Consider the following 13,263-nt stretch of genomic DNA (forward strand, 5'->3'; position numbering starts at 1 on the left):
ACAATGATCATGCCTGTGAATAGCCACTGCACTCCAGCCTGGGCAACATAGCAAGACCTTGTCTCTGAAAACAATTTTTCTTTTTTTATGAGACGGGTTTTCGCTCTTGTTGCCCAGGCTGGAGTGCAATGGCGCCATCTTGGCTCACCGCAACCTCCGCCTCCTGGGTTCAAGCCGTTCTCCTGCCTCAGCCTCCCCAGTAGCTGGGATTACAGGCATGCGCCACCATGCCCAGCTAATTTTGTAATTTTTTTTCAGTAGAGACGGAGTTTCTCCGTATTGGTCAGGCTGGTCTCAAATTCCTGACCTCAGGTGATCCGCCCGCCTCAGCCTCCCAAAGTGCTGGGATTACAGGCATGAGCCACCATGCTCAGCCTTAAAAATTGTGTTTTTTAGTTAGAAAAAAAGGAAATGCATGAACATCAAACTTTTGAACGGTGGTTATCTCTGGGAGATGAAGTGAGATTTGATAGGGAGCAGTGTTAAAGAAGCTTTTCATTTTTTATTCTATTGATTCTATATGTGTCTGCTTGAAACTTTTGTTTTTTTCAAGACCCAGTCTTGCTCTGTAGCTAAAGCTTGAGTGCAGTGGCGTGATCTCGGCTCACTGCAGCCTCTACCTCCTGGGCTCAAGTGATCCTCCCACCTCAGCCTCCCAAGTAGCTGGGACTACGGGCATAGGCCAACATAGCACATCTTTTTTTTTTTTTTTTTTTAAAGAAACGATCTCGCTGTGTTGCCCAGCTGGTTTTGGTCTTGAACTCCTGGGCTCAAGCAATCCTTCCGCCTTGGCCTCTCAAGAGCTGGGACTATAGAGGTGAGCCACCTTGCCCAGCCCTGTTTGAAACTTTTAAGACAAAAACGTATTTACACTTTGTGAAATTAAATTTTTGATAATAGGACTCAGAAACTCAACCAGAAGAGATAATATAACGAATAAGCCAACAAAAACAAGCCTCTCTCTTTATCCTCCTCCCACCCTCTTTTTGCCACAAGCCTCTCTTTATCTCCCTCCCACCCTGTTTTTGCCATTCAGTGTGAGGTGGGTGGAACCTGATCACTCCAGCAACCTTCTCACTTCCTGAAACGGCAGCAAGAATCCTTGTAACAACTACTCTAAAAATAGGATGTGCACAGTTATATTGAGTCAAGAAAGCCTTAAAAAAGGCATCCTTCAGGAATGAATCGTGAAGCAAGGTACCCTACGTGATGCTAGAATAGGAGAATAATGGTCCTGACAGTCCCCCAATCTCATGCATGAGGTCCCTGGCTACCTCAGTAAGGGGTATTTTTGCTTGAGAGGTGACGCAAGAGATGTGGGGGATAACTGAATTCCTGTACAGTTAACCCTTCCATGGATTATGTACTTTTGGGATTATTTCTAGCACCTTCTAAATCCTAAAGGGATTTTCCCCTACTGTTCAGCATTCTTCTGAGTCATCTCCCAACCTTCTTCAGTTGGTAGTTCAAGGAATGTAAATGAGTTTTGTATTAGCCTAAACAAACATAATTAGAAAGGAAAATCCCTTGAGGCAAAGAACACCTATCAAAGCCAAACAAATTACCTCTGACCATTGTAATCGGGGAAATAAATGAGGAACCAAAGTAATTATCTTTTTCATCGCTAGAGAAAGTATTTTAATGTTTTCTTTTATAGATTTCTTCAGTATTTTATAATCCTAATGTTCTTTTGTATTTGTGTTAAATCACTCATTCTGCAACGTGAGCCCATTCTCTTCTGAGGGCAGCAGGAAAGTGGATGAGCTAACCTCATTTATTCTAAATGCACTTTCCATCCTTGTCAATGTACAAACATGGTAATTTTATGCGCATTTCTTTTTATAGTTACTTAACCCACATACATATTATTTTTAACATCACTGTGACATTTTCTAATAGTAGCTGCCATGTCTACAATGAGTCATGTACTCTATTAGGAATTTTATACATATATTATTGTATTTAATCCTCTCAACCACCCTACAAGGTAGATGTAATTATCTCTAATGTATAAATGAGGAAATCGAGGCTGACATATTTTTGATGAGTAAAAGAACTAATAGAATATTGGGAGTGAGACAGCAAATTGTCTTATTCTGAAGCCCACCATCAACCCATGATGCCCTGCTTTCCCCTATCATGTTGTTATATTGTGGTTTGTTTAGCTGATCCCTTACTACTAGGCATTTTGAGTTCTCTTTGATTTTGTGGCAGCCATAATATCTTATGAAAATTTTTTGTGACCATAATCATCCTGGGTCTCAACGTAGCTCAGCCTCGCCAGACTCACATAGCACTGCCCAAATGTCATTTTAGAATGAATTCCAGGCCTGATGTGGTGGCACATCCCAGCCACTCAGGAGGCTGAGGTGGGAGGATCCCTCGAGTCCAGGAGGTTGAGTCTGTAGTAAGCTAGGACTGCACCACTGTACTCCAACCTCGGCGACAGAGTGAGACCCTGTCTCTTAAAAAACAGAATGAAATAAAAAATAAATAAAATGAATTCCAATCTTCATTTTGTCTCTTTCAAAGAAAACAGGAAATCCAGTTCAAATCATAGCTATACTCCTCCAATCTTCCTTCACTCCCAAGCTCTCCCACACTAGCTACTGTAGAGGCTACCATCACCTCTTTGACTCCCATCAAGCCAATTTTCCAACTGTTCTCCCTCTCTCTCTTCTCACCTTCTTTTTGGCTCTTTATTTCATAGATCAATTCAGCTTCTGGGGCCAGTTCCTCTGGCCTTAGCCATTCTGGCCTGGTTTCTCTCTACTCATTCTCCTGAGAACCCATCCGAAAGAGCTGGGAAAAAAGTCTCCTTTTTTTTTTTTTTTTTTTGAGATGGAGTCTTGCTTTGTTGCCCAGGCTGGAGTGCAGTAGCTGGGATTACAGGCACCCACCACCATGCCTGGCTAATTTTTTTTTTTAAAGTAGAGACGGGGTTTCACCATGTTAGCCAGGATGGTCTCGATCTCCTGACTTCGTGATCTACCTGCCTCGACCTCCTGAAGTGCTGGGATTACAGGCGTGAGCCACTGCGCCCAGACAGAAGTCTCCTTTTTATGGGAGTTGGAGATATGGCTTGTATAGAAATGGGGCTAGAAGTCAGGGAACACTCACATATGAATCAGTTTTATTCCTGTGGTCTTCGCAGTTAAAGTTTCTGTTTTTTCATTTTAGGATCTCACTCCTCCCCACCGCAGTGATAATCTCCAAAGTGAGATTTGTGAGTCATTGAATAAATCTATAATAGTGGATAGTTTTAATTAGGAAGTATTTCTACTGTTATTCTACTGTTAATTTTTTTTTTTTTTTTTTTTTTGAGACGGAGTTTTTGCTCTTGTTGCCCAGGCTGGAGTGCGATGGCACGATCTCGACTCACTGCAACCTCCACCTCCCGGGTTCAAGCAGTTCTCCTGCCTCAGACTCCCGAATAGCTGGGATTACAGGCATGTACCACCATGCCCAGCTAATTTTCTGTTTTCAATAGAGATGGGGTTTCTCCATGTTGGTCAGGCTGGTCTCGAACTCCTGACCTCACATGATCCACCAGCCTCGGCCTCCCAAAGTGCTGGGATTACAGGCGTGAGCCACCGAGCCTCTACTGTTAAAATTTATGGAAGGCCATTGTTTTGGACTGAGCTCCTATACTAGGCCCCAACAGACCAAACTAACCCGGAATGGAGGCACTCTCACGTAATCAAACTGAACTTTGAAAAGGGCCAGTTTAAATTAAAAATGAAAAACAGGACCAAACAAACAAACAAACCCAAAACAGGAGATTCACAGCCACCAATCTGGAGGGTCCCAGTTTATCTGAACTGGCATAAGAAAGTCCCCTCTGTGTTAATCTTATGAGGAAAGTTACTCTGAAATAATCAATCCACTTTTTGTTCCTTATTTCTCCTTTTTTAAAATTTACTTCATTATTATTGTTATTCTGTGACAGGGTCTCTCTCTGTTGCCCAGGCCAGAGTGCAATGGCATGACCATAGCTCACTGCGGACTCCGCCACCTGGGCTCAAGCAATTCTCCCACCTCAACCTCCCGAGTTTCTGGGACCACAGTTGTACACCACCATACCCAACTAACTTTTTATTCTTTTGTACAGATGGGGTGTTGCTCAGGCTGGTTTCAAATTCCTGGGCTCAAGAGATTCTCCTACCTCTGCCTCCCAAAGTGCTGAGATTACAGACATGAGCCACCGCACTGGGCCTATTTCTGCTTTCTTCAACGCTTTTCCGACCCTGAAGCCAACCAACCTCCTCTGTTCAACTCTGAGGACCTGTTATCTGTTCTTTTGATGGGATGCTGCCTGATTCGTGAATCGCTAATAAAAGCCAATTAGATTTTTAAACGTAATTTGTTGACATTTTGTTTTTTAACACTACTAATTAAAAAAAAAAATCAAGTTGACCCTTGAGAAGCCAAAAAGAAAAAAAAAATGAAATTAAATTTAAAATATATTGTATAACTATAATGAAGTTAACTTGTTGTAAGGCTTGCAAAAAATAAATTTTTCCTTTACATGCCTTTTTAAGTAGTCAGTGTATTTTATGATTATGACTAAAAGACTATAAACAGATTATAAAATTCTGTTTATAGTCAGGTGTGGTGGCTCACGCCTGTAGTCTCAGCACTTTGGGAGTCCAAGGTGGTTGGATCACGAGGTCAGAAGTTCGAGACCAACCTGACCAATATGGTGAAACCTTGTCTCTACTAAAAATACTAAAGTTAGCCAGGTGCGGTGGTGTGTGCCTGTAATCCCAGCTACTCGGGAGGCTGAGGCCAGAGAATCACTTGAACCCACAAAGTGGAGGTTGCAATGAGCCGAGATTGCGCCACTGCACTCCAGTCTGGGCGACACAGCAAGACTCCATCTAAAAAAAAAAAAAAAAAAATCTGTTTATAACTGTATCTGAAATGCAATAATATGCAAAAATACAGCCAGCTGAAACTTCCCTATTTTCTCTTCCCAATGGGCCAGGGAAGAAAAGAGATTTAGACTTCCAGTGAAGTGGCTCACTGAGCTGATAGGTGTTCTTTCCTTCCTTTCTTTTGGTTTTGGGCAGTCCCAAGGTGCTCATCCTTGGTCATTCCCTGATCTTGGGTGTTGTTCAGGGCAATCTCTGAGGAAAATTGTGAGGTAGCCAATTGTTGGACATACCCTGGCTTCCTTTGGCATTCACTTCCTCTCTTCAAGTCCTCCTTTATCAACACATCCTCTCTGATCATATCAGTCATTTACATACTAGTGAGAATTGACCCCAATATACTTTCCTTCTTAGGGATATTTGCTTGTAATACTTTATCTCCAATTGTGAATACAAGGGTTTGTTTCTGGTCCGGCTGTTCTAAGCACTGATGGGATAATGCAGAAACTATTTGCGGGGAGGAGCTGCACCGTTATTTTCCCTTAAAATTGTCTTTTATAAGCAGATATATTCTCAGTTTGTGAATATGGGCAGCTCCCAATTTATTGTTCATATGTGACTGCAAGTTTTGAGGTCAAATGCACTTCTGTGTACACACTTAGGTCATGCACATGCTCCCATATAAATGTGAGAGAAGACAGGTGGCAAAGCATGGAATTTGCTGATTTGGGAAATAAATACTTGATTTGCACTAGAAATAAGTTACTAAACTCCTTTTCTGTGCCATTGGCATCTCTTACTTGTAATGAATCTGCTATCAGACTAAACCTGGAGCTTTTTACATTTTGCTTTCTTTTGTTTTTCCAGTTTGACAAATGGACAGACTCTCAAAGAAGAAGAATCCTCACAGGCCTGTTGGAGCGCTGCTCGCTGTCTCAGCAAAAGTTCTGCTGTCGAAAGCTTCAAGAGAAAATTCCAGCAGAAGCCCTGGACTTTACAACCAAGCTTCCAAGAGTGTTGTCTTTATACATCTTTTCTTTCCTGGACCCCCGGAGCCTTTGTCGTTGTGCACAGGTAAAGGCAAGGAAGGGGTATGTGGTGTTTTCTGAGGACAGCCTTAGGAAACTTGAAACTAGAAGTAGTTAAGGGGAAACACACACATACACACACACATATACACACATACACACAAACACAGATATATACACAAACACACTCATACACACACACAAACACACAAATGTACACACACACAAACACACACACACATATACAAACATATACACATACAATTACACACAAATTCACACATACAAACAAACACACACACATACACATAAACACACAAATATACATACACAAACACACATATACACACATACACACATACAAACATACATATACACACATACAAATACATATGCACACAAACACACATGTACACACATACACAGACACACAGATAAACACAAACATACACATACACAAACACACATATACACACAAACACACATACACACACATACCCATACACACACACACACACGAAACTAAGAAAAAGATAGGAAGATCAGTATGTTCGTACATTTGTATTAACCTTCACCATCTTTGTGTCCAACTCTGTTTAGAACTCAAATGGGGAAAAAAGTATAAGCCACATTAGTATACAACAAAGAAGTATTAGCTAGTTGGGGAATTACATATACATGTAAGAAATGGTTCGTCAGCAGGATGGTCTTATACTATATGGCATTCAGTTGCAATAAAGTCCTCAATTGCACAGCGCAGGTCATTCATGAATAAAAAAGTTCAAAATAAGGACCTAATGAGATATGTACAAAAGAGAATGAGACTAAAAGAGATCCAAGTGGGCAGGTGTGCTCATGCAGGCCTTGGAAAAGGAGGTGATTGTTATTATTTTTTTCCTTTACAAGTAATTCCATCCTGTATTAAAGTGAAGTTAAATTATTTTAGATATAAAACTGGTAGTCATTTTGTTGAGTCTTTTCATAGAGTCTGGAAAGACTGGAAATTACCCGCCAGTGTGCATTCATATATGTGTGACATGTTAACTTGAGTTTTTTAAATTAAGAAAATGAATGCAGGAGGAAAGATGGATCCGAGTGTGGTGGCTCACACCTGTAATCCCAGCACTTTGGGAGGCCAAGGTGGGAGGATTGTCTGAGCCTAGGAGATCAAGACTAACCTGGGCAACATAGGGAGACCTCATCTTTACAAAACATTTTAAAATTAGGTGGGTGTGGTGACGTGTGCCTGTGGTCCCAGCTACTTGGGAGGCTGAAGTGGGAGGATTACTTGAACCCAGAAGGTTGAGGCTTCAGTGAGCTGTGACTGTGCCACTACACTACAGCCTGGGCAACATAGTGAGACTCTGTCTCAAAAAAAAAATGTATTATTCAATAAATGGTATAGGGACAATTGAGCAACTCTCTGGAAAAAAAAAAATTGAGTAGGATAAAAGACAGATGAAACCAAAGGAAACCATTAAAGTCCTCAAAGAAAACAGAAAAGGATGTCAGTATTCCATCATACCCAGAAGTCTTAAAAGAAAATACACAATTTAAAATCTTGCTTTCTTCATTTTTTGTATCATGAGCAAGAATGAAGAAAGCAGATTTTTAAACTGTGACTATAAAAATTAAAATATTCTTCACGGAACAGAACACCATAAATAAATCCAAACAGTAGGCAGGGAAAAAAAATCGATTGCATGCAAGGGCTAATTTCTTTATTTTTTTTTTAAGAGCTCTTATAAATCTATATTAAGGAAAAAAAAAAAAAAAAGACCAACAACCCAGGAGAAAAATGAGCAAAGGAAATGAACAAGTAATCTACAGAAAAAGGATGCAGATGTCTCTAAAATATGTAAGATGCTTAGCCTCATTCTGGCATGCCATCTTTCATGACTCAGATTGAGATTTGTTTTAAATGATAATATTCTATATTGATGAGGATATGGGAAAGCAAGAACTTTCATATATTCCTGGTAGATAAATTGATGTAACCACCATGGAGAACCATTGGGCAGTGTTAACATTTCAAATAAAAATTCCGCCGGGCGCGGTGGCTCAAGCCTGTAATCCCAGCACTTTGGGAGGCCGAGACGGGCAGATCACGAGGTCAGGAGATCGAGACCATCCTGGCTAACACGGTGAAACCCTGTCTCTACTCAAAAATACAAAAAACTAGCCGGGCGAGGTGGCGGGCGCCTGTAGTCCCAGCTACTCGGAAGGCTGAGGCAGGAGAATGGTGTGAACCCGGGAGGCGGAGCTTGCAGTGAGCCAAGATGGCGCCACTGCACTCCAGCCTGGGTGACAGAGTGAGACTCCATCTCAAAAAAAAAAAAAAAAAAAAAAAAACTTAGCCAGGTCAGCCAGGTGTGGAGGTGACTCACACCTGTAATCCTAGCACTTTAGGAGGCCAGGTTGGCAGATCACTTGAGGTCAGGAGTTTGAGACCAGCCTGGCCAATATGGTGAAAACTCATCTCTATTATAAATGCAAAAAGTAGCCCTGTATGGTGGTGCACACCTGTACCTGCACCCAGCTACTTGGGGAGCATGAGGCAGGAGGGTTGCTTGAATCTGGGAGGAGGAGGCTGTAGTGAGCTGAGATCATGTCACTGCACTCTAGCCTGGGTCACAAAGTGAGACCCTGTCTCAAAAAAAAAAAAAAAAGAAAGAAAGAAAAAAAAATTAGCCAAGTATGGTGGCATGTGCCTAGAGTTCCAGCTACTTGAGAGACTAAGTAAGGCAGGAGGATTGCTTGAGCCTGGGGGTTGAAGGCTGCAGTAAGCTATGATCATGCCTCTGCACTCCAGCCTGAGCAACAGGGTGAGACCCTGTCTCAGATATATATATATATATGTTTGTTACTATATGCCTAGAATATTCAAGAATTATTTACCGGAAACTGGTAACAGTGGTCTCATCCAAGGAGAAGAATGGGTGACTGGGGGATGGTGATGGGAGAGGGACTTCCTTTGTTTCTTTGAATTTGGTATTAATATGCACATACCTATTCCAAAAATGATTTTTTTTGAGATGAAGTCTTGTTCTGTTGCTCAGGCTGGAGTGCAGTGGCACAATCTCAGCTCACTGCAACCTCTGCCTCCCGGGTTCAAGCGATTCTCCTGCCTCAGCCTCTCGAGTAGCTGTGATTACAGCATGCGCTACCATGTCTGGCTAATTTTTGTGTTTTTAGTAGAGACAGGGTTTCACCATGTTGGCTAGGCTGGTCTCAAACTCCTGACTTCAAGTGATCCACTCACTTTGGCCTCCAGGGGTGCTGGGATTACAGGCATGAGGCATCACACCTGGCCTGAAATGACTTTTTAAAAGAGCATAGCAATCTGGATGCCCAGTAATAAGAGGGTATCATACAGCCATATATGATGCATTATTATTATTATTATTATTATTATTATTTTGAGACAGAGTCTCGCTCTCGTCTCCCAGACTGAAGTGCAATGACTCGATCTCGGCTCACTGCAACCTCTGACCCCCAGGTTCAAGCGATTCTCCTGCCCCAGCCTCCCAAGTAGCTGGGATTACAGGCACGTGTCACCACACCCAGCTAATTTTTGTATTTTTAGGAAAGACAGGGTTTCGCCATGTTGGCCAGGCAGGTCTGGAACTCCTGACCTCAGGTGATCCATCCGCCTCGGCCTCTCAAAGTGCTGGGATTACAAGCTTGAGCCACTGCACCTGGCCTATGATGCATTATTATGCAACCATTAGTAAACATGTTTTAGAAGAACAGAGATGCTATAATATTTAAAATGAAAAAATATTTTAAGTTGTATATAGGGTTTCCTGATTTTCTTTTGTATATACTTCAAATAAAGACTGAAAGGAAAAGAACTGTACCAGGTTGTCAATAATGGTCATCTCTGATTAATGGGGTCATGGGTTAAACTTCTCAGAATTTTTCATTTTCCACAAGGATAATATTATTATTAGAAGGAAATGTTACTTGAAATAGCTAATTCTATCATCTGTATGCACTATAAGTCATAATTTCTTCTCACTACTGATGGTGGGGAAGACATAGACCATCATTCTTCAGCTCGATTTAAAGTAAACCATATAAAGTCATTGCTGTTTTAAAAAGATGGAAGGTTGTGGAGGAACTGTGTCTTGTAAATTTGGGTTACTTACCTTTCAATTCTCTTCATTCCTCTCTACCTTTAAACAAACAAAATAACACAAAAAACACAAAAAACAAAAACTATATTTGCCTTGGGAAGAAAAACAACTTAAGTACTCAGGTCAAAACATGATCTAAAGAAGAGGAGAAACCCTTAGACAGGCGTGGTGCGCGCCTATAATCCCAGCTACTTGGGAGGCTGGGGCAGGAGAATGGCTTCATCCCGGGAGGCAGAAGTTGCAGTGAGCCAAGATAGCGCCACTGCACTCCAGCCTGGGCAACAAGAGCAAAACTGTCTCAAAAAAAAAAAAAAAAGAAGAAGAAGAAGAAGGAGAAAAGGAATGAAAATTGAGACTTTTCTCCCCCTTCCCTTTCCCAAAAACTCCATCTCTCCATTGAATTCCGAGTGAATTTACCATATGGAAATGAGGTTGGTGTTGTTTCATTTCTGGGTCAAACAAACTAAATGTGATTTCTGTTGCTGCCTGTAGGGCTCTATCAAATCCCCTTAACTTTTTCCTCCTTCCCTAACTTCTCCTGAATTTATTATTTCTTCTAATTGTGTCCTACTCTTTCCTCAACGTCTCATCTTCTGCACATAAAACAATACTAAACAAGGAGGAACTCAATAAATGGTGAGTGGAAGTAGGGAGACAGAGAGGGATAGAAAAATAGGTGTATGGACAGCAAGGCCATTACAGAGTGTTCCCTTTTGGGGGTGAAGGGGCACTCAAAAATTATTAATTATTTAATTAATCTTGAAAAGGAGGCCAGTTTTCTAAGGGTGAAATTTGGGCTTGAAGGTTATATGTCATCTTTGCAACTCTTACAAAGACACGGAATTCCTCGTTTCAGCTTTATGTGTGAACTTGATCCTAGTTTCTGGCAAGACTTATTCAAACCCTTGGGTAAATTATTATAAATATTGCTACACATAGTAGGGCCGTCTCCGCCATTTGCTGGATGGGTGGGATTAGCCATAATACTCTGGAACTGGTATGTACAGAATAAATGCTTTATGCTTTGTGGAATCCTAAAGGCTCTATACATCACGTGGTATCAGTGATTATATTCCATTACAAAATTTATATTTAGTGAAATTGAAAGAATGGAGGTGATATGGTTTGGCTATGTCCCCACCCAAGTCTCATCTTGAATTGTAGCTCCCATAATTCTCACGTGTTGTGTGAGGAACCCAGGGGGAGAAAATTGAATCATGGGGGTGGTTTCCCCCATACTGTTCTCATGGTAGTGAGTCACTCTTATGAGATCTGATGGTTTTATAAAGGTTTTCCCCTTTTGCTTGGCTTTCATTCCCTCTTGCCTGCCGCCATGTAAGACATGACTTTTGCCTTCCACCATGATTGTGAGGCCTCCCCAGCCACATGGGACTACGAGTCCATTAAACCTCTTTCTCTTTATAGATTACCCAGGCTTGGGTATGTCTTTATCAGCAATGTGAAAGCGGACTAATGTAGGAGGGAAAAGGAAACATACCACGAAAATAATAAATAAAGTGCAGACCCAAGTTTATATAATCCTTATACAACTTTTATATGACCTTTAGAAACCTCTGGAAAGTTCCAAAGTCTATCTGAGCCCCAATTTCCTCATTGGCAATATGAGAGTAATAATTGTACTTACCTCCCTAGGTTGCTATGAAGGTAATTAATAGGTGTTCCATAAATATTAATTGACTCTGATTCTAAATCTGAATTAGAATTTCAAGCAAATGCTAATTTACTTTAAATCTGCCTGGGTAGGAAACACTTCAGGTAGGAGGTAACCATTTAAGCTATGGTTTGGAGGCAAAGGACAAAAAAAGTTATCTCAGGCCCAGGATGACAGTTCAAAACCTAGAGAAAGTGGGCATATAAACTGAGGGGGTTGTTTAATTTGGTTTTGTTTAATTGTAATTGTTTTTCCAGGTGTGCTGGCATTGGAAGAACCTAGCTGAGCTGGATCAGCTCTGGATGCTGAAATGTTTACGATTTAATTGGTACATCAATTTCTCTCCAACTCCCTTTGAGCAGGGGATCTGGAAGAAGCACTATATTCAAATGGTGAAAGAACTTCATGTTACCAAGCCTAAGGTGAATTTTAGACAAAAAGCCACAAGCTTGCAAACATTGACTCTTTGCAAATTCTAGAACTAAGAATAAAGGATCAGATTAGAAACTGGGGGAGGGAGGTAGTTCAAAGGACATATACTATGATTTCAAAATTCTCCTTTCCTGAGATTTGATAGTTGTTTTCAAGACATTCATGTTAGTTGAGAGCCCTCATTTGCCACTCCCAAACCATAGTTGCATCCAGGCGGTTAGGACCATGGAACTTTTTTCTCTGTCCAGGTCCCTGGTTTCTGTGTCTCTGACAGTGACATCAGACGGTTCTTACATGGGAACTCTGTGGGTAACGTGAAGTATTTGTTATCTATGGCTCTTCAAGTTTTACTTTACTAATTCAAATTTTCTGTGATTGTACCAGGTGAGCTGAAGTTTATTTTTGTATCGTTTATAAGGAAAAGTTTTCTAATAAATGAGTCATCAGGGAAGGCCTCATGGGCATATTAGAATTCTTAGTTTTTGCTAGGAACTAAGCAATGTAGAGCATTTACATATATTAATAAAAAGTAAATAATTCAAGAATAATGTTTTCTAGTGGCTTCCTATGCATTCTAACCAATGCTTATATTCATTCATATAGTCCCAGCTAACAAGATAATTTATGGGAAAATTTTATGAGCTCTTTGTTTATAGTATTATCTATACACATGCAGAGTTGTGCATAATTTTGTACCATAGATGAGTTCCTGAAAAATTATGTGTAAATTAAATTTTTAAAATGATTTTTAAAACCACAGGGGTATTAAAGCTTGTGAAAAAAACAGCAATGAATCCTGTTAAAATTGGAGAATCATTTTGAAATATGAACAGTCAACTCCTACCTTGCTTATTTCAGTTTAGACTTTATTGTGTTTTCTTGAAATAGGCTCCATCTACACTTAATACAGTAATAAACTATGCATAATTAATATTGTTACAATTGCAATGATAAAAGTCTTTCTGATTTCAGTAGTTGGTATGCTTCATAAGGATTTATTTTAAAAAGAGAGTTTTAAGTGAAGAATTTTTTTTTTTTTTTTTTTTGAGACGGAGTCTCACTCTGTCGCCCAGGTTGGAGTGCAGTGGCCGGATCTCAGCTCACTGCAAGCTCCGCCT

At 40.5% G+C, this 13,263-nt stretch overlaps 1 protein-coding gene across 2 annotated transcripts in view; it reads left to right on the forward strand.

Moving 5' to 3' along the window:
• The window catches only part of FBXO16 (F-box protein 16), a 60,022-nt gene that overhangs the window by 21,139 nt on the left and 25,620 nt on the right, over positions 1 to 13,263 (forward strand). For both annotated transcript variants that reach the window (XM_011944559.1, XM_011944560.1), the window contains 2 exons: positions 5,742 to 5,948; positions 11,971 to 12,135. In XM_011944559.1, the coding sequence (XP_011799949.1) occupies positions 5,742 to 5,948; positions 11,971 to 12,135 (372 nt within the window). The remainder of the gene's footprint in view (positions 1 to 5,741; positions 5,949 to 11,970; positions 12,136 to 13,263) is intronic.

This window comes from Colobus angolensis, unplaced genomic scaffold (genome assembly GCF_000951035.1).
Source record: "Colobus angolensis palliatus isolate OR3802 unplaced genomic scaffold, Cang.pa_1.0 Scaffold233, whole genome shotgun sequence".
NCBI classification, from domain to species: domain Eukaryota; kingdom Metazoa; phylum Chordata; class Mammalia; order Primates; family Cercopithecidae; genus Colobus; species Colobus angolensis.